General features: G+C 66.8%; 1 protein-coding gene across 5 annotated transcripts; it reads right to left on the bottom strand.

Annotated features, from left to right (window-relative positions):
• Positions 1-1,036: 1,036 nt before the first annotated feature.
• Positions 1,037-19,472, bottom strand: FCSK (fucose kinase). 5 transcript variants are annotated; one of them, XM_053270983.1, is made up of 24 exons: positions 19,400-19,472; positions 18,199-18,334; positions 16,821-16,972; positions 16,449-16,499; positions 16,002-16,127; positions 15,169-15,241; positions 14,753-14,850; positions 13,587-13,667; positions 13,213-13,332; positions 12,031-12,211; positions 11,183-11,313; positions 10,459-10,560; positions 9,799-9,969; positions 9,251-9,321; positions 7,842-8,206; positions 7,057-7,267; positions 6,216-6,382; positions 5,468-5,695; positions 4,957-5,100; positions 4,104-4,223; positions 2,980-3,167; positions 2,173-2,272; positions 1,450-1,673; positions 1,037-1,268 (listed from the first exon to the last, which is right to left on the bottom strand). In XM_053270983.1, the coding sequence occupies exons 2-24, from the start codon at positions 18,275-18,277 to the stop codon at positions 1,179-1,181; spliced, it is 3,273 nt and encodes a 1,090-aa protein (XP_053126958.1). In that variant the 5' UTR covers positions 18,278-18,334; positions 19,400-19,472; the 3' UTR covers positions 1,037-1,178. The 5 variants fall into 5 exon arrangements, with proteins under 5 accessions (XP_053126958.1, XP_053126959.1, XP_053126960.1 ...); XM_053270984.1 differs by having other exon boundaries at positions 18,199-18,405; positions 19,400-19,470; XM_053270985.1 differs by having other exon boundaries at positions 18,199-18,408; positions 19,400-19,417.
• Between the last annotated feature and the right edge of the window lie 262 nt (positions 19,473-19,734).

The following is a 19,734-nucleotide window of genomic DNA, read 5'->3' as shown; positions in this document are numbered from 1 at the left end:
AGATAGGAAGCTGCCGTCTACTGAGTCAGACCCTGGGTCCATCTAGCTCGAGAGTTGTCTACCCAGACTGGCAGCGGCTTCTCCCAGGTTGTGGGCAGGAATCTCTCTCAGCCTGGGAACCGGCTCCATCCCCAGAGGGGAATCTCTTCCAGTGCTGCTCACACATCTAGTCTCCCATTCATATGCTTAGCTCAGGGGACAAATCCTGCTTGCTCCCACCAGACCCCGCTCCTCTCCCAGTCCCATTCAAGGCAGCCTCCGCATCCTACTGGCTCTCGTCATCTTCTGCAAGTGGCTTGTGACTCTATCCCGGTGGACATTCCCCAAGTCGTGGTTTTTAAAGCACGATGAGCTCGGACGGCCTTAGGCTTTCCTTCATGACTAGTCGCTGGATCGGGGCCTCTTTGGACAGAGGAAGGGGGTAGAGTTAAAGGCGCCCCCACACAAGCAAAGGTTGGGTGCCCAGATGTTGCATCAGCCGCAACGGCCAAAGGGATCGTGGGAGCCCCCGAGTGCCCTAAATGCCGCGGGGGCCGTTTGCCCACTAAACAGCCCCCCAGCAGGAGCGAGAAGCAGGCTGCTTGTTTCCTCGGGAGGTGGGGCAGGAGGACCCTCAAGGAGAGCCCAAGGGGGGAGGCCCAGTTGTGGGGAGAGGCGTCCAAGTCCAGCTGTGCATGCCTTGGGAAATGCTCTCCTGAGGAGGTGTCCATTCCGGCGGGGGGACACACGCCTTTTGGCCAAACGCTCCCACCAGCTAGATTTCCCCTGGGATGACCAAGCGGCACTGCTCAACCGCAAGCAGCCAAAACGCTGGGCACAGCCCCACAAAAGGCAGCCCGTTTTGAGTGTTTGCAGTGGCCCCGAGATGGCAACAGGAAAAGGAGCCGTCCAGAAGCACCGAGCCGTTGCCGACTTCTGTATTTGCCTTCTCTGTAGACACCTTGTTCCCTGCCGCTGGGCCCCGGCCCCTTGGCACCTCTCCTGCCCAGGACCCTTGCAACGCAGGAGGAGTCTGGGGCAGGGTCATCGGGAGAGTCCCGCTGGTAGAATCCCCCGGAGGGACCAGCTGTCCTCCTGGGCGAGGCCTTGCGGTGTGAGGCCAAAGGGCAGGGGGAGAGGGCAGCTGCGGAGAGGGCTGTTCGGACCTGCCCTCCTCCTGTGGTCCTCCGGCTCCTGCTTCAGCCCTGCAAGGCCTCCTCTCCCTGCAGCTGCATCTGGAAGCCAGCTGTGTCCACCTGCACTGTGTGGATGCTGAAGTCCCCCAGGCCCTGCAAGGCAGGCAGGCAGGCAAGTCAGGCTCCAGCCACGGCAGGAAGCCCTTCCAGCACTTCCTCCTGCCGCCCGGTGCACCCCCCACCCCCCCCCCCAGAGCAGGCAGCCACTCCTGTCCTCCCACGGCAGGGCCCCCTCCCCAGCGCTGAGCCACGGGAGGCCCCTTCCTTCACCCACCTCCATCCCGGCCAGGACCCTCCGCACGGCCTCCTGCCTCCTGGGCTCCTTCGTCAAGACGCAGAGGAAGCCGCCTCCGCCGGCGCCAGCCAGACTCTGCCCATAGACATGAGGCTGCAGCGCCTCCATCATGCGCCGGACGGCCCTGGGCTCGCAGCCGGGCGCCATCTTCTTCTTCTGCCGCCAGTAACGGTCCATGCACTCCCCCACGAGAGGCAGGTCGCCTGCAAGGCCAGCAAGGCCACGCTCTGCAGCAGCAGCTCCCCAGCCAGGCGGGCGGCTCTCTCACCCCGTCCTGCCCCCCCCCCCCCGGCAACAAGGAGCTGAGCCCCACCTGGACAGCGAGCAGGAGCTGCTGCTTTCCCTCCCCATGACCTTGGGGCTGGCAAGGGAGCAGGAGGCCCGCGGGGTCCTGCCCCCCCCCATTAAGGCCTCTGCTCACCCAGTGCAGCTCCCGGCTCCAGTCCAAGGAAGCAGAGCTGGAAGGCTGCTCCCCATCAGGGCAGGCCGTCCTGGCACCGATGCAGCCCTGGCTACCTAGATCCCTCCACCCCAGCACACACACAGACCCCGTCCGTCCCCTCTAAGCTTCAAGGCACAACCTGGGACCTGCAGGGAGGGGGTGCCGGGCTGGATCGTGGGCCCTGCTGGCTCCCTCCCCTCCCCTCCCCTGGCCTCCTGGCCCCAACACTCCCCTCTGCTGACAACCCAGGCGGGCAATACCTTGTTGCAGGGCCCGGGCGCACACCTCGGCATTGCTGACCAGAGCACTGGCATTCTCTACAATGGAGGGGAGCCGGGCGTACCAGTTCCGTAGGACGTCCTACGAGAAAGGAAGAGCCTCCGTGGGAAGAGGTTCCCCACCCCCACATCTGCAGGAGGGACCCACCCCACCCCGCCCCCTCACACCCATCTCTGGCCCCCAGAGTGGAGGCCCCTGGGACGTGGCCTTCATTCCGTGGCAGAGCCCTGCGTTGCCGGCAGGGGGGCCCCGCTCAGCCCCTGCTGGGCAAGCCACCTTGGAAACCTCAGAAGGGGCTCCTCGGAAGGCCATCCGCGGCCAACGCTGGCCTTCAGCAGTGCAGCTGTGCCACTCCAGCCGGCAGGCGTCTGCTCAGGAGGAGGCCGGTGCTCTCACCCCACAGCTGGGCAGGAGGGTCCAGCCAGGCCCCCTGGGCGGGGGGAGGGGAAGGCCTGGCTGTGCTGGCTGGCTGGGCTGGGCTTCTTCTCTGCCACCCCTGGGCACACGAGGGGGCTTGGCCACCTGTCCTAGCCAGGGTGCGGCGGCCGTGAGAACCAGCCTGGCGTCTTGAGAGAGGTCCAGGCCACGCGGCCAGCGGTGGCAGAGTCAGCAGGGCTGGCAGGAGGGTCCCGCCGGCCCGTCTGCTGCTCCAAGGCCCTGACGAAGCGGCCCCAGACTTCGAACTCAGGACTGCTGACCCGGGCTGGCAGAGCTCCCCAAGGCTCCCGGCAGGAGCTGGGCCGGGGCCTTCTCAGGGCACACACCCACCCACCCACCCCCGGCTCTACCTGAAGCAGGTTGCGGGCGAGGCGGGTCTTCCCTGTGTACACCAGGAGCAGGTGCTGGTCCAGGGTGTGCCTGAAGCTCTCCGGGAGGCGAATCTGCTCCACCTCCACCTTCAAGGGCAGCTGCGCCTCGGAGCGCCCCACCTTCAGGCCCGGCACCAGCCCGCCCACCTGGTCCTGCCATCCGCCGCCTGCAAGGAACAGCAAGAGCAGTGGAGGAGCGACCTGCTCACAGAATCCCTTGGGGGAGGCTAGAGAGGGTGCCCCACAGCAGAAGGGAGCAAGAGGGCCCTGGCGGGAGCAGCAGAGCCAAGACCACCCCCGGCCCAGCCAGGCACGGGGCCAGGACCCCGTCTTCCCCCCACCCCCGGATGCCACCACGGGTCCTGCAAGCCCCAACTGCACCACACTTCCCACTTGGGACCAAATACGAGGGCAGTTTTTGAAGTGTGGGGCAGCTGAGAGGACTGGGGGAGGGTGCCGAGGCCGGAGAGCAAAGCAGCAAGCAGAGTGCCCGGGAGAGGAGAGCTGGTCTGGTGGTCGCAAGCACGACTTGTCCCCTTCACTAAGCAGGGTCTGCCCTGGTTGCAAATGAATGGGAGACTAGAAGTGGGAGCCCTGGAAGATCTTTCCCCCCTCAGGGGATAATGGAGCCGCTCTGGGAAGAGCAGAAGAAGGTTCCCAGCTCCCTCCCTGGCAGCATCTCTAAGAGAGACTCCTGCCTGCAACCTGGGAGAAGCCGCTGCTGCCAGTCTGGGTAGACAATGCCGAGCTAGATGGACCCAGGGTCTGACTCAGCCTATGGCAGCTTCCAATGTCCCTATGAGGGCCAAGCTAGAGGTGGGGGCAGAAGCGGAGGCAGAAGCAGCAGCCAAGCAGGAGTGCAGGACCTGGTTAGGGTTCCAGTGCAGGGCCGGCTGGAAACGAGGTGCTGAAGGAGGACCCCCACCCCACCCCCAGCCCCGAAGAGACCGAAGGGTCCAGGGAGGCATTTGGGGCTGAGAGCAAATTCGGGAAAGGGAGGGACGAGGTTCATGGAGACTTCCTTCCTACTGCCCCCCCCGCCCTCAACCCCGTGCGCTTTCAGGGCGGGGGGCTCTCCGTCTGGATGCACAGGCTCGTCTTACCGGTGGTGAGCACCTGCTCCAGGTGCAGCACGGCGTGAATGAGAGACCCGGTGCTGCAGGAGCGCCCCGACACCCGGTACAAGGCCGCCATCACGGCCCCCGCCAGGATGCTGCTGGTGCCTGCGAGGGGGAGAGGAGGACAGTCCCAGCGGGGGGGGGAGGCACCCGCTCCTCGGCTCCCCCCCCGCGCGGCTGGAGCCTCCCTGGGCTCCGCGACACCCGCCCAAGGAGCCAAGGGGGCTCCCCGCCATCCAGGGGGTCTCGAGGGCGACCCCAGCAGGGGCTAAAGCCTTGTCAGCAGCTGGCCCCCCGAGGGGGAGGCCGTGGCTCTGGCCGTGGGCTCCCTTGGGTGCTTTGAGGTCTGGAAGGTACGGACTGCACCGCTTGCTCTTTGGCCCCGGCTGTGCTTTCCCCTTGTCTGCCCCCCCCGCCCCGCCCCGCCCGCCTCCATTTCTGGCCCATGGACTGCGATCAAGAGGGGCAGCCTGGCAGATGCCACGTAGGAGATGCCTTCTGGGCCTGGCCCCAAGCCCCTGGGAGGTCACCCTTGCACACACCCCCCAGCAGCACCAGGCAAGCTTGGAGGGGGCTTTGCCCTGCCCCCACTGGAGCACCCCCCAGCTCGCTCACTCTCCTTCCCCGGGGCCCCACACCTTGCCCCAGCAGCAGTGAGCCCTGCACTCCAAGGGGCTGCCGGAGAGGAGGGAGCGCATCACGAGGGAGGGAAGGAGGGAGGGCTGGGGGGCCGGGCTCTGCCTGCGGGGGCAGCACACCCTGCGCCCCAATGTCTGCCTGGGGGGCCTCCCGGCAGGCACACCCCGGCTGGCCGCAGCGGGGCCCAGAGAGCACCTACCCAGCCCCGATCCGTGAGGCAGGCGCGACCAGGTGTGGAGCTCCAGGCCGCCTCCCCAGCGCTCTGCCAGCTGCTCCCGCAGGCTCCTCTGGGAAGGCAGGTCGACCACTTGGGTGCAGACGCAGGCCGCCTTCAGCAGGGCTCCTGGCAGGGGAGAGGGCAGGCGGGGGGTGAGCCCACCCAGGAAGGGGCTCGCCGGGGGCCGCTTCGCGCTTCAGGGCGGGAGAGACCGGAGGGCAAGGCTGGCCCTGGAACTGGGAAGTGCTTCTCAGCCAGGGCAGGGCAAGCGGGGGGTGGGGGGGAGGTTGGTCAGTGGCGAGTGGCCTGACCTGAGCAGGAGAGGGGCTCACCCCACGGCAAGCGGGGCAGGGGCTCTTGGCACGGAAGGCCCAAGACTCAAGCGCTGTCTTGGCTCTGGGTCACGGCACGCCACCCCTGCGGAGGAGAGCGGGGCCGAGGGGGGCTTGCCGGGGGCCAGGCCAGCCCCGGGCACCCCCGGCCGGGCTCTCACCTGGGGCGTGAGGCTGGCAGTAATCCCGCAGGTCCTCCAGCTCCCGGCACTGGAGCTCCACCACCAGCTCTCCTTCCAGCCCTCCACTGGTGCTCACCAGCCGCAGCTCTGGCTCCGCGATGCGCCGGGCCTGGGCGCCAATCGGCCGGCGGCCATCCACCAGGACGGCCAGATCCACCACGGCGCCTCCGTGCTCGTAGGTGATGGGGGGGGTGTCGCTCCAGCCCCCTGCCGGGGCAAAGACCAGGCAGAGGCCCTCAACACAACCAGCAGAGATGCCCCGCCCCGCCCTCCCCAGGTCCCGGGGGGGGCGTCCCCTGGGATGGGGCTGGCAAGGGTCCCTTGGGGGGGGGGGCGCTGGGCCTCTGCTCCCTGCTGCCACCGCCCCAAGCGCCCCCTTGGCTTGCTTCAAGCAGGCAAACCCGCGAGCAGCAGCAGCAGCAGCAGCAGCAAGGAGAGCCCAGCTCCTCTCCCAGGAGTCCAGGCTACGCTTGGAGGGGCGGGAGAGGCGGAACCCACCGCTGCTTGCAGAGAGGTCAGTCGTCGCAGGCCGACCCCCAGCCGCCTCCTCCTCCCCGGCTCTCCTGGAGGCCACTGAAGAGGCCACACCAGGGTGGCTCCAGCAAGGTGGCAGAAAGCGGGGGGGGGGGGCAGAGCTGTGCAGGGGGGAGAGCACAGAGCAGGCTGCCGCCCAGCGGGTGGGTGGGTCCTCCCTCGGGCCCAGGGACATCCCCCCAGCCCCACGTACCGGAGAGGTCGATGCGGGCGGGACACTCCACCACCACCCAGTGGCCCAGGGGAGGCAGCTCTGCCGGCCGGAGGGCGACGAACTGGCAGGAGGACATCACCGCCTGGCGGACCAGGATCTGCTCGGCCCCCTCGTAGTGGCGAGCCGCCCGCACCAGCAGGACCGGCCTGCAAGGAAGCAGCAGCAAGAGAAGGGGCCGGCCCCTCAGCAGGAGGCCTGGGGGTCTGGGCCCTCCTCTGGCCCTCCTCCGGGGGGTGGGGGGGTCCCCAGAGGGGCTCCGGCAGAGGCAGCCCCAGTGCTGCTCCCGGTCCCTGGCCAGATGGGCTCTGGCCGGCAGGGGCACTCTCTGGGGGGAGCAGCAGCAGCAGCAGCAGCCAGGACTGTGCCGGAATCCCTCGGCCTGAGGAGCACAGTGAGCCTGGGGCCCTGGCCACGCAGCTGTGCCGCCGTATACGGAGCCAGACCCTGGGTCCACCTAGCTGAGTATGGTCTGCACAGACTGGCAGCAGCTTCTCCAAGGTGGCAGGCAGCAGGAGTCTCTCCAGCCCTCTCTTGGAAAGATGCTGCTGCCAGGGAGGGAACCTGGAACTCAGGTGCTCTTCGCAGAGCGGTGGCTCCATCATCCCCTGCGGAGGGGAAGCTCTTCCAGTGCTCTAGTCTCCCATCCACATGCAACCAGCGCGGACCCTGCTTAGCTCAGGGGACCAGTCAGGCTTGCTGCCACCAGACCGGCTCTCCTCTCTCAAGACTGGGACCCTGCCTGCCCCCCACCCTCCTCCTCCTCTGCAGCACACACACACACACACACACACAGAGAGAGACCCCAGCAGCGGAGTGGTACCTGCTCAGCCACTTCTGCCTCTCCTTGGCCAGCTCCGCCACGCCCTCAGGGAGCTTCCCCCTCTCGAGGAGCTGGAAGGCCGGGGCCCAAGCCCTGTTGGCCGCGGGGCCACTCCGCAAGCCCCCTTCGCCCCTGGCCATGCAGCCCAGGGTGTCGGCGATGCAGGCCAAGGCCCGGGCAGCCACTCCGGGGTCCCTGGCGGTGGAAGCCACTGGGAGGGGGAGGGAGGGCAGGACGTCAAGCGCGGACCCCCAACGCCTGGCTCCCGGTGAAATGTGGGGCTGGGCCTCGGGGACTGACTGGGGGCCAGGGAGCCCCACCCCACCTGGGGACAGGGGAGAGGGGAGGGGCCCAATGGCAGGGGAGAGCAAGGGGGCCAGTGAAGGGGAGGGGGGCATGGAAGAGGCTCTTGTGTGTGTGTGACCCACACAGCAGCCATCAGCAGGTCTGACGGGCAACCCTTTCGAAGCGGAGGGGGAGGTCAGAGCACAACCGCGGAGGGAGATGGAGGAGCAGCAGCAGCAGCATGTTCAAGGTCCCGGGAATTGGGGGGTTCATGGAGCAGATCTGGGGGCTTCCCTGGATTGGGGGAGCCAGCAGGGGGCAAGGGGCAGCCCAGGTGGAATTGTCACTGGCCAGGGGCGGCTATTAGAGACGGGCAGGATGGAGGACTATACAATCCCCACCACCACCACCACCCCCCCGCCTTCCTCACGCAGCCTGCCGAACAGACGGCTGTGGCATTGCAGCCAGTGAAGCAGGGCCCCCCCCCCCCCCACACTCACCCTGATCCAAGGTGTCCAGCAGGGCCCCCTGGTAGCCTTCCATGACGGCCGAGCGGATCAGGGGCAGCAGGCTGCAGCTGCTGTGGCCCCCCAGCACCCGCCGGACCTTGCGCTGGGCCTGCAGGAAGAAGAGGGCCTTGCGGGACGAGAGCTCTGCCCCCTGGTCCAGGCACCCGCTCAGCTCCTCCCAGGACATGCGCCAGGACGCCCGCCAGCGCGGCAGCCGTCCGGCCCCCGGGGAGCCCAGCAGCCACAGGACATCCTCCACGGCCAGCGGCTCAGACGCGTGGAGCACCGGGAAGAGCCGGGCGGTCAGCAGGCAGCGGCTCTCGGCAGGGGCGTCCGGGCCCCAAAGGTCATGGCTCCTGGGCACGGGGGGGGGGGAGAAGAGCGTGAGTGGGGCAGGCAAGGCATCGGCATTCGAGCGGCCACGGGAGGAGAGGCCACCCAGGGGGCAGCCACACCCTACCGAGCATGGCGGCGCCCTTGAAGACAAATGCAGGGGTTGTTCCCTCCACACACACACCCCCGCCCCCAAAAAATGGTTTTGGAGAAGTTTGGTCTATTCATGGGGGTTCCACTCCCGGCTGCAAATATGGAAACCGTGAATATCGAGGCCCATTGCAGGCTATGGGATTGTGGGGGTTAGGTTCCCAGTCATGGGGAAATGGTCAAAAATTGCCAAAAATCAGCTCAATGTGGGGGGAACCTAACCATACTTTGCTGCCCCCCGAGTCACACTATGCCCCCAAATCGACCCAAAATCACTGGGTTTTTTCAGTGGTGGGTTTTTTTTTTTTTTAACTGAGCCATTTTGAGGCTCCAAGACACGGTCATTTCCGGCCACTCCCGACCTGCAGATACGCGAGGTCAAAGTGTGTCCCCCCCCCCACACACACACACACGTATGCCAAGGTCGGGTGCCTTTTACCCAACTACGGATACGCAAATCTGCAGATATCGAGGCCCAACTGCGTTATATTTCCGGTTCCAAATGCAATTTAAGCAGTCCCTTGTCTCTCAAGTCCACACCGGAAATGCAGGAGTGTTTAGCGTAAGAATTATGTTTTTTCCATCTGTGTTTGGAATGTTTGTAGTTTGTGGGAAGTGTGAACAGCACCAGAATTAGCTTTTTGAGGCTGGGGACAAGCCCCAGCTGGGAAGACTTTTTGTGGGGTTTCCCAACAAGCCGCCCTCTCCCCACCCACTGAGCCAAGTTTGCTGGAAAAAGCCCTGGTCTGTGGACGGTTGAGCACAAAGCCACGAAGCAGCCCCGGGAGGCCATGTCCCTGCACTGCCCCACAGAGCCCAGAAAAGCAGCTTCACCCTGTGTGGTTGGGAGGGTGGGGTTAGGCTTTGGAAGGGCCCCGTCGTCGTGAGAGTCAAGAGGGCAACTGAGTGCAAAGTACCGTATTCCTGTCCTGAGGAAAAACGCGGCCCACGGCACATTCAGGTAGGTGCCGCTGTCCTCTGCCGGACTCTGGGGAGAGAACAGGACGCGTCTCAGGGAAGCTACAGGGGGGGGGGAGTGGGGAGAACGGACGGAGTGAGATTTCTGGGCAATCATCCGCTGGCTGGCTGGGAACGTGGAGAAGACCTTGTCTGCACGCTGGATCAGGACCAGCCCAACGGCCCCTCCAAGAGGGAGTCCCAGAAGCGGCTGGCGACAAGCCCCACAAGTCCCAGCTGCCAAGGCCTTTGGCGGGGGAATATGGGAGTCGCCGTCCACCACACTCTGGGAATCCCTCCTGCAGGGAATGCTGTGCCGGCCCTCTCTGCGACCAGCGGCCCCCACGGCCAGAGGTGCCCCCAGGAGAGGCCACAGTTCAAGCCTCCAAAGGGAGCAGCAGCAGCAGCAGCAGCAGCGCCAGATGGGGGGGGCTACACGGGGGCCCGCGGGGGGGGGCCTCCACCCAGGAGCAATGAGGGCGTCCCAGGACCAGCCTGCAGGACATGCCTGCCAGTTGTCGTGACACCCACTCAGGGTGAAGACCCTGCTCGGAATGTCTCTCAGCCGGACAGCATGTCCCTGAAGGACCACGTCCTGGAGGGGGCGGCTCCGGAGGGCCACGGAAGACGCCGCGTCCAGCCCCGTGATGAAGCAGCCTGAGCGGATCTGCAGGGGGCCCTGGAGGAGGAGGAGGAGGAAAGAGCCGCGTGAATTCCTGCAGCCCCCCCCCCCCCCGACGCCCAGCCCAGCGAGTCCAGGCAGAGACAGGCCCGTCTGCCCCTCGGCGGCCAGCCCGCTCTTCTCATCCGGGCCCTGGGATTTCCCACCATGCCTTGGCCGGGAGAGCCCCCAGCCCGGCCCCCGCTAGCCGCGACCTGGCTGGCTCTCCGGGGTCCGGCCCCATCTCGCTCCCTCCCACTCCGCTTGGCCAGCCTTCCTTCCCTCCCAGCACCCCCAAGGGAGACGAGGCCCCCAGCGGCCTCCCATCCTCCCCCCTCCCTCTCTGGCCCCAGCACGGACCCAAGGAGTGCTATAAGCCGGGCTCATTCCAAGGCGGCTTCTGTGGCCACCCAGAGGCGACCCAGAAACAGCCCACGGAAGCCAGAGGAGTCTTCAGGGTGGACGAGGGTGGGGGGAGCTCCCAGCCCCCCGCCCAGGGACACACACCTCCAAGCAGCAGTGCTGGATGACGCTCCCAGGGCCCACCTCCACGGCTCCCTCCAGCAGGCTGTTGGTGACCGAGCAGCCCTCCTCCAAGAGCTGCGGCTCCTGCAGCGGAGAGAAGGCGGGGGGGGAGGGGGGGAAGGGGGGGGAGAAGAGGCTGTGGGGCTGCAGAGGCCCTGGGCCAGACATGCACCCAGCCTCAAGCAACCCTGAGGGTTGGCGGAGTCTCCAGCAAGTGGCTAGTCCTCATGAGTGGGCAGGAAAACCTGCACAGACAGGAGGCTTTGGGGACCAGAGTGAGACCCTCCCATGCTCAGCCCCCACCAGCCAGGCGCCAGCCTTCCCCTTCCCCTCCTTTTTACCGTTTCCTCAGCTCGTTGCAATAAGTTCTGGACAAAGCCTGAACCCTGGGAGCAGAATAAACACTCCGCAGAATGAGCAGATCTGGGGGAAGGGGCCACCTCTGCAAAGAGCGTCCAGATTGTGGTGTGGAACTGGGGGGGGGGGGTTGGGGGCTGGCTGGTTGTGGGTCACGCACACAGCCTGCTCTTCTGGCCCCTGCCCCTCCTCCCCTCCCCCCTGATGCCCATGGAGCCAGGCGGGCCCCGGGGTGAGCAGCCAAAAGGGCCGGCCAGCCGGGGGCTCCTGTGGACACAGCCCTCCGCACGTTGCCCAGCAGGCCGGGAGGCAGCCACAGGAGAGGGGAGGGAGCTGAGGCGGTGCTTACGGCCACGCAGGAATGCGCCACTTGGCGGAAGGAGCTGCTGCCGGCCGTGCCCCCACTGGGGGGCGTCAAGTGGCGGATGTGGTCACGGGCAGACAGGGTCAGGTAGTCATAGCAACCGTCCGGAATGTACGCTGCCAAGAGAGACGGGAGGAGCCAGCACTGCTGAGCAGCGGGGGGGGGGGCTCAGGGGGGGCTCAAGCCCCCAGCTCAGCCTTGTCTGCACTGGCCTGGGGTCATGACCCCAGACCCAGGAGGGAGGGGGACCCACCACAAGGGAGCAGGTGGGCAGTCCAGAGGGAGGGGCGGGGTGGGGAAAGACCCCGGGACCCCAGCCTCAGGGGCACCAGCACTGCCCGCCCGCGACCCACAGACCCAGCCCTGGCTCCAGCCCCAGCTGAGGTCCCCCCAGTGCCACCAGAGCCCAGACTTACAAGACCAGGCGAGGGCCCTTCAAGGAACAGAGAGGCTTCCCGGGGGCGGAAGGGGAGGCCCAAGCAGCCGTAAAGGCAGGCAGCCAATCCGATCCAGGCAGCCACTGGAGCAACCTCCCTCTCAGGTTGCTCTTCCCAGCCCTGCCTGGAGCTCTCCAAGGTCCTGACCCCTCGAGCTCTCTGGGGTCTGTGTCCCTCCTGGATCCCGGCCTTGGTGGGGACTCTGGCTTGGGCCCAAACATGTTCCTTCTTGCCACCTGTGGACTTGTCCCACCCCCACCCCCCGCCCCCCAGCATGCCTGCGCCACCAGAGGAGAGGCCGGCACACTGCACCAGAGGGCCAGCAGCTCTGAACAGGGGCCACCTTCTGGTTCTGCTCCGGGGGGAAGCAAAGCAGAGGGGAGTTCTCCACCTCACCCATTGTGAGCGGCACTGCGTGGAGAGCCTTCCACAGCACGGATCGGGCACTCCTGGAAGCTGCCGCTGCCGCCACGCTCTGACCATCTCCGCTGGCCGCCCCTGGGCTCCGGCCCGTCACAAAGGCTTCTTCAGTCACCCCCCGGGCCATGCTCAGCAGGATGTCGAAGAAGAGAGAGAGCTGCAGGGGCGGGGGGAGAAGACAGAGAGAGGAGCGTGCCCCACACACACCAGCACCCCACTCCGGAGGGAGGTTCTTCACCGCCACCCCAGAGGGAGGAAGGAGGCTTGAGGCAGGAAGAACATGCGGAGGCCGGAGGCACTGCAGGAGGCACGGGGCGCTGCCTCAGGGCCGGGCCAGGCCACGCTCTGGCGTCCCCACCTTGGAAGCTGCCCAGTGGGGCTGGTGGGGCTGACCCACAAGCAAGATGCTGCTGCTGAGTGGGAGAGGGGCTCAGAGCATCCTGCTGGTGCCGGCTGGCTCCCACCCCTGAAGCAGGGCTTCTCCAGCGTGGGCACCCCCCCCCCTCCCCTGCATGTGGCTGGGCTTCAGCTCCCAAGGGCCTGCTCCAGCCAGCACTGGAAGCCCTGCTCTGCTTGCCCAGGTGCCCACTGTGGTCCAGCAGGGCTCCTCCTGTAGTGGCACCAATGCCACAGGGACAGAGGCGCTGCCTGCCAGGCCCCTGGTCCGTCTAGCTCAGGACGGTCTGCTCTGACTGGCGGCAGCTCCTTCAAGGCTCCAGTCAAGGGGTCTTTCCCAGCCCTACTGGGGAGACGATGGCGCCAGGGATGGCGCCTGGGACCCTCGGCATGCCAAGCAGGTGCTCTGCCACTGAGCGAGGGCCCCATCCACAGACGCCCCTCCTCTGGGAAGTCCGCCACGCCCCTTCCTTGCTCCTCTTCCGGTGCCAGGATCAGGTCTGGCTTCTTCGGAAACCTTTGGGCCTAGCCGACTTCCTGGTCTCCAGCTGGATGCCGGCCTTGCTTGAACGGAGGTGTGTCCTGGAGATGCTGTCCTCGTTTTCGTGCTGGCGGGATGCACTTTGTCTGTTTGAATCGCCGTTGGCTATTGGGAGCCACTTCTGAATGGAGCTAGAGGCCCCTTTGCCCAGCCCCCCCCCCCGGAGAGTTTCCTTCTGGATCTTTCTGAGGAGGGCCTCACCTGAATGAGGAGGGCCTCACCTGAATGGGGAGGGCCCCCGAGTCCAGCCCCAGGTAGGTGCAGGCATCCAGCGGGGGGGTGACGTGGGTGGCCAGAAGCTGCTCTGCTGCTTCGGAGGAGAAGAAGACGACCCCGCACACCTGCAGGAACAGAGAGGGAGGGGGGGGAGGCGCGTGCTCTGCCAGTCAGGAGCCCCCCGGGATATTCTGCACCACACCCACAGCGTAGTCAGATCTGAGGCTTCCTGGGCTGGCAAAACGACGCGACCCTCCAACAGGTCCAGCTCTACAGGCATCCTTGTTTCCGAGCAGCTCACCAGGGACTTGGCACCCCCCTGCCCCGCCCCGCCCCGCCTCCATGTACCAGGAGAGAGACGTGCTCGCCCCAAACTTACCAGGGGGACTTTCCCATCGGGTCCAACGCAGGGCTGGATCTGGGCTTCCGGGCTCTGGTAGAGAATGTCTTGCACAACCCCCTGTGGAGATGGTGGCCGCCGTTAGCCGGAGAGCTCGGGCAGCCGCTTCCCTCTGGCCGCAACTCACCCGCGTAAGCGGCTCCTCTGGCGGCAGAGACGTGCCTGTGGAGCACCAGGGCCCAGGCGAGAGCCTCCGCCTGGGCGCCTGACTCCCCGAGCCGCTGTGGCAGCTGGCCCGGGCCTCTTCCTCACCCTGCTCTCTGCTGGCCTGCGGCTCCAGCTGCAGCTGGCCCAAGGAGGGCCGGGCAACCCAGGTGGGCCGTGGAATTTGCCTGGCCCTGTTTGTCCCCAGGACCTGCCTTGGCTCTGCGGAAGGAGCAAGGAGCGGCCGGATGCAGCCAGCCTCCCCACATAACCCTCTGCTCATGCTGCACCCGCCTGACTTCTGCCCCCTCTGGCTGGCTGGCAGCAACAGACAGAGCTGACTCGCTGGGCAAAGGGCAGCCACAGGGCCCCCGATCCGGACAGGGGCACAGCAGGAGGGAGCCCTTTGGCAGGAGCTGGTCTCCTCCCGGCTCAGAGCAGCCAGACCGACCCAGAAGCTCCCTGAGGGCTGCCGCCCAAAAGGATGCCAAAGCAGAAAGTGGCGGGCTCGGCACCAGGCAGGACCCATGGGCGACTGGGAGGCAGAAGGCAACCCGTGTCCAGGACCCTGGGGACACAGGGAGGCCGAGGGTGGCCATCACAGCCCCCACAGCTACGAAACACAGGGAGCTGCCTTCTCCCGAGTCAGACCTCCGGTCCAGCCAGCTCAGCATTGCCTACACTGACTGGTAGCGGCCTCTCCAGGGTTCAGGCGGGGGTCTCTCCCAGGGATCGGACCTGGGGCCTTCTGCATGCCAAGCAGAGGCTCTTCCACTCAGTTAGGGGCCCCCCACATCCCCTCAAGGGGAATATCTAAGGGCACTCACATGTGGTATCCCATCCAGATGCAAAGCAGGACGGACCCTGCTTAACCAAGGGGACAATCCATGCTTGCTATTGCAGACCAGCTCTGCTCCCCAACCTTCTCCCCTGAGAACAGGGCAAGAAGCCATGGCCAGAGAAGGCTGCTGCCCCTCCCGAGGCTGCCTCTGGCTGCATACCTGAGCATCAGCAAGGTAGACGCCATGTTGCCTGGCGTAGGAGATGCTTGCGGGCACAGCGAGGACCCGGGCCCCCCGGAAGCCGTGCCAATCCATCTCTGGTGCGGGAGGGAGAGAGCAGGAGGAGGAGGAGGGGGAAGAGCCAACTGTGAATCTCTGAAAACGACCATCTGCCCAGCCCCTTCTCCGATCTCTCCACCCCGCTGAAGAGAGAGAGAGAAACTAAAGGCACCTCTCAGTCCAAACAAATCGGGGCAGAAGCCCTAAGCAGAGGCAGGAGAGGCTGCACAGACCCAGGGAGGGGCTTGGGCAGAGGCACCCTCAGCTCCTGCCCCAGCCGGGCACCCCTGCGGGGAAAGAGTCTCTCCCTGCATCACCACCCCCTTCCACAAACCCCCCTCTTCCCCACGGCTCACCGGCCGTCTCCGGGACGGAGAGAAGCATATCCGTGCTGCAAACCCACACGCCCGGCGGGGAGCCTCTGCAGACCTGGAAAGTGAGCAGAGAGATGCAGGGTTGGTGCAGGACGGGGCGGGGGGGGGCGGTCAGAGCCAGCGGGAGCAGAGGCCCCCCAGGGGTTGGCTGGGCACCTCACTCCCCCCCCCAGGCTTTTGAGGAAACGGGGGCCACGTGTGGGCCCCAGCTGCTGAGGGCTCAAAGAGGGGCCAGCAGAGCCTCCTGCCGAAGCGGCCCCTCCAAAAGCAGCCGGTGGCTCCCCTCCAGGAACAGCCCCCCTTCGCGCTCAGCCTCCTCGTTTCTCTCCTACCCCCCCAGGCCCCCCCACACACTACCACCTGGACGTCGTTTTCAACGGCACCAGCAGTGGCATGACAGTGGTGGCTGCACTCTGGATGGGGCGGTTTATACAGCGAATAAATGGCCCACCCTCTCCGGCTGCCCCCCTCCCCAGGCACCCAACGCACCCTGGCTGGGGCCCCCTTACCACAGACCCCTTCCTGATGCCTTTTGCTTGCTGCTTTTGAACAGAAGCCAAACCTGGCAACCACCGGGAGACCCTGCCTGGCATCACGTGCACCAGCAGGGCATACAGAACAGCAGCCTTCTGAAGGAAAGCCCCCCTCCCGGGCCACAGCGGAGCGAACACTCCAGGGGGGCAGGGCAAAGGTGGGGCTTGCAGCAGGGGAGGGGGCCGGCAGGGGCCCTGCCCAGTTGCAAGGGGGCCCCGGCAGAAGGGCCGCCCGGGTGTCGCACACAGCCGCCTGCGGGGGTCCTCGCCCAGCCCGCTGACCTGGCGCGTCAAGGTGCTCAACAGGCTGTCCAGGTTGCAGGTGAGCGCCTCGGCGGGGGCAGCGGGATCCTCGAGGGGGAGGCAGGTGAAGGCTCGGCCACAGTCATCAAACAGGAAGTCCCGGCCCTGGCAGGGAGGAAGGAGGCGCAGAGCCGTGAGGCAGGGCAGGCACCCAGGGAGCCGGGAGCAGGGTCTCCGTGGGGGGCGGGAGCGGCCCCCCCCCCCGCTAGAGGGACACTAGCCTGGCCCCCTGGAGCCGAGGAGCCTGCCTCCTTCCTCGGGGGGGGGGCCTCTCTGGGCAGCGGGGTCCAGCTTGACTCCTCCCTCCTGGGGCCTGCCCGGCTAGCCTGGCCCTTCCGCCCCTCGAAACTGCTTGGAGACTCCCACCCCACCCCTCCCGGATGGAGCCAGGCCAGGCCGGCTCTGGCGTCAGAGGGTCGGATTTACCATGTGCAGGATGAGGATCCAGGCCCTTTGCAGGACGTCAGAAGTGACCACCTGGAAGGGAGAAGGAGGAAGGGAGGGGGGTCTCAAAGGCAGAAGAGGGGCTGGAGCTCAAGCCCAGCAAGGTGCGTCTGGCTGTGGGTGCTCAGCTGAGCAATACAGGACACACAGCAGGAGGAGGAGGAGGAGGAGGGAGAGGAGAAGTCCACCCGGCGCAGCAGGGACCCGGGGAGCTGAGGGACTGTGGCTGAGCGCCAAGGCTGACGTGCTGGCCAGGGAAGGGTGGGAGCTGGAAGGTGGCCCCAGCTCAGCCAAGGAGACTCGGGGGCAGGCGGACCCCCAGGCGCCCAGCAGCCCCTGCCCCCCCCCGCTCACCGTGCACCCTGTCCGGGCGCTCAGGTGCTCAGCTGCCACCAGGAGCGCGTTGAGGGTGGCGCCTCCACTGCCCACGTTGGCCTTGGGGTCCTCGACGGTGAGCAAGACGGGCTGCCGGCCCAGGGCGCCCCGGTCGCGGCGGATCTCAAGCTCTGGGGACAACCAAGGGGGGAGCCGTTAGGCCACAGCAAGGCAGCCCTGCAGCGGAGGCCGCAAGCAGGGACGGAGAGGCCTTGCAGCTGGCCAAGAGTCCCACGAAGGGCTGCACAGGAGGCGGGGGTCTGCGGCACGGGGGTGAACTGGGGGGGCAGGCTGGGAAGAAGACTTCTCAAGACCCAGACGGCGGACAGAGCAGCCGAGAGCAGGGCCAGAGTTTGCCCCGACAGACACTCTGGCGGAGAGAGGAAGTCCAAAGGTGGAGGGGAGTTCGCCCGGGCCTGGAGCCACCAGAGCCAGCCCCTCCCTCAGGGGAGTCCGGGGGCTCTGGGGACCCACCGGCACAGGAACAGGGGCTCCAGCCCCTTCTCCTGAGCCCCCGGGGGCCCCCCAGGAACAGAGAACACGTCATGCCTGGGCCCAGCTCCTGGCGGCTGGGGACCTCCCTCCTGACAGGTCTCCTCTGGAGGAGGGCTGCCCTGGGCATGCAGGAAGGGTGACCCCCCAAGACCTGCGGTGGTCGCCGCCGGCTCCTTGCTAGTTCCACGGCTCCCCAAAAGAGCTTGTGCCCGAGATGGGCTTCTTCCCTTCCCCACCCAAACCAACTGGGCAGAGCGACGGCCTCCCCTGGCAGAGATCCGGGAGCTGCGAGAAGGACCCGACTGAGACGGGCACCCGCCACTGCCTTCGGTCTCACTGGTGAAGAGCCCGATGCCAACGGGGCGGGGTGGGGTGGGGGGCTGGCTGCCCTCGGCCAGGACCCGGCTGCTGCTGCTGCTGCTGCTGCTGCTGCTTCCTCCCTGGCAACCTGGCACATCACAACAGCTGTGCGGAGATCAGGTCTCCCAGAGTTGTGTCTCGTTTCCTGTGACTGGCTGGAGCCAAACGGAGCCGGCCGCCACACACCTGGGAGCTGCCCGCAGGGCTCCCACACGGACCTGAGCCCAGGGCGGGGGCGTAGCCGGGAGAGGAACTCTGCCGTGAGCTTCCACACCCGGGAGGCCAGTGGCTGCCCAGGCTGCAGGTGAGCAGACCAAGGGCCCTGGCATACGGGTGGATCTGACTAGTTCAGGGGGTCCGAGAGAAAGGCAGGCTGACTCCTCTGGGAAACCCATCCCGGCGGGGCATCTTCCTATGAATTAAACCCGGGTCCCCGCTCTTGGCCCAGGATGGCTGGGACCCAGCTGGGGTCAGAGGGCCCCGGGGGGGCTGCCCCACCCACCTCTGTGGAAGGCGAAGACGCTGTCCTTGTGCTGGCAGGTCAGGACCACGACTGTCCACTCCACCCCTTCTCCAGCCATGCCCGCAAGGCAGGGCCCTCTCTGTGGTGGCTGCGGGGCACGGTCCTCCTCCAGCGCCTGGAAGGAGGGAGCCCACTTCAGACAGAGACGAGTGACTGGCGAGGCAGGATGGGCGGCCCCTGCAGCCTCTGCTAGGGAGCAAGCAGAAGGGGGGGCAGTGGGTGGGTCAGCCCACCCAGGAAGTGACTGGATGGGAGTGCTTGGGTGAGCCAGCAGCATGGCATTGTGGGTAGAGCTGGATGCTGAAGACCCGAGAGACCTGGGTTCAAATCCCTGTTCAGGGATTCATCTTGCTGGGGGGGTGGGGGCTAGCCACTTTCTCGCAGGGTGATCGTAAAGCCAAAGCCAAAGGGGGCTCCTACACAGTCCCGGGTTCCTTGGAGGGCAAGTGAGGCACCTAAACTGCCCCCCCCCCATTCATGGCTGCTGCCGCAGCTCCAAGGAGATAGGAATCCATGGGCCAGCATTACTGGGGGGGGGGCTCCTGTAGAGCCTGGCACTGGCCCTGGGCAAGCAGGCCTTGGCTCAGACTGGCCACTGCCGCAGGCCCCCCCACCGGACGACTGCCCAGCCCCACCTCTCCGGCCACAAGCTCCACAAGGCTTCTCTTACTGGCCAGGGGGAGGCTTGCGCGGAGGTGGGGGGAGGACCGCCCCACTCTTGTCAGAAAGGGGCCAGGCGACCTCCTCCCAAGGGAGCGGAGGGTCCCCGGGGCGCCCCCACCAGGCCCCTCCCGGAGCAGGCGCAGGAGCAGGAGGGCTCCCTCCCCCCGCCGCCAGCCAGCCGGCGCTGCCCCGCCACGACCACGCCACACCCTGCGGGGAGGTGGTGGGGCCGCGGCGGGACTTGGCCGGCGCCCCTCCGGCCGCCAGCCCCCCGCCCCCCGCCGCTGCAGAGCGCCTTTCGCGGGCGGCTCCCTGCGGCGCCCCTCCCTCCCCGCCCCCCCAGTCCCTGCTCGCTGCGGCCTGCGTCCCCCCAGCGCGCGCTGGCTGGGCTTCCTCCCTGGGGCGGGGCGGGGGGGGCAGCGGGGCTTCCCTCTGCGCAGGGGCGCGCGTGGGGTCGGGCTGCTGCGGCGGCGGCGGCGGCGGCGGCGGCGGGGCTCCCCGCGCGCACTTCTTTTACCGCCTCTCTGCGCGCGCTCCCACGTCAGTGAGCCTCTTCCTCCACCTGTGCTGCTGGCCCTTTAACTCAGGCCCCTCCTCCGCCTCTCGCGCCTTGCACTCTGGGAGTTGCAGTTCGTTGCCTTGAAATGTAGTACAAGAACAAGCACCACATTTCCCAGAGGCACCATGCCTCGACCTGGACGCGCGTTTCTTCCTCTTAAAGGGACAGGCTACTTCCATGGTTACCGCCTGTTGCTGGACGAATACGGTAGATTTCTGTGTCGCTTTTCAACAGAAGCTCTTAAAGCGGTTTACAGAGAAAAATAAGAGGGCTCCCTGCTCCCAAAGGGCTCA

Source organism: Hemicordylus capensis, chromosome 9 (assembly GCF_027244095.1).
Source record: "Hemicordylus capensis ecotype Gifberg chromosome 9, rHemCap1.1.pri, whole genome shotgun sequence".
Classification (NCBI taxonomy): Eukaryota; Metazoa; Chordata; class Lepidosauria; order Squamata; family Cordylidae; genus Hemicordylus; species Hemicordylus capensis.
This window is presented reverse-complemented; position numbering and strand designations above follow the sequence as displayed.

What these genes read in the sequence shown, in the direction of transcription:
- FCSK (XM_053270982.1), bottom strand. Translation starts at nt 18,496, where the DNA reads ATGCTGCTGGCTCACCCAAGCACTCCCATCCAGTCACTTCCTGGGTGG. An exon ending in TCCAGCACTGCTGCTTGGAG is followed by an intron (nt 9,970 to 10,458) that starts GTGTGTGTCCCT and finishes CTCCTCCTCCAG; the next exon opens with GGCCCCCTGCAGATCCGCTC. An exon ending in TTCCTCAGGACAGGAATACG is followed by an intron (nt 8,207 to 9,250) that starts GTACTTTGCACT and finishes CCCCGTGCCCAG; the next exon opens with GAGCCATGACCTTTGGGGCC.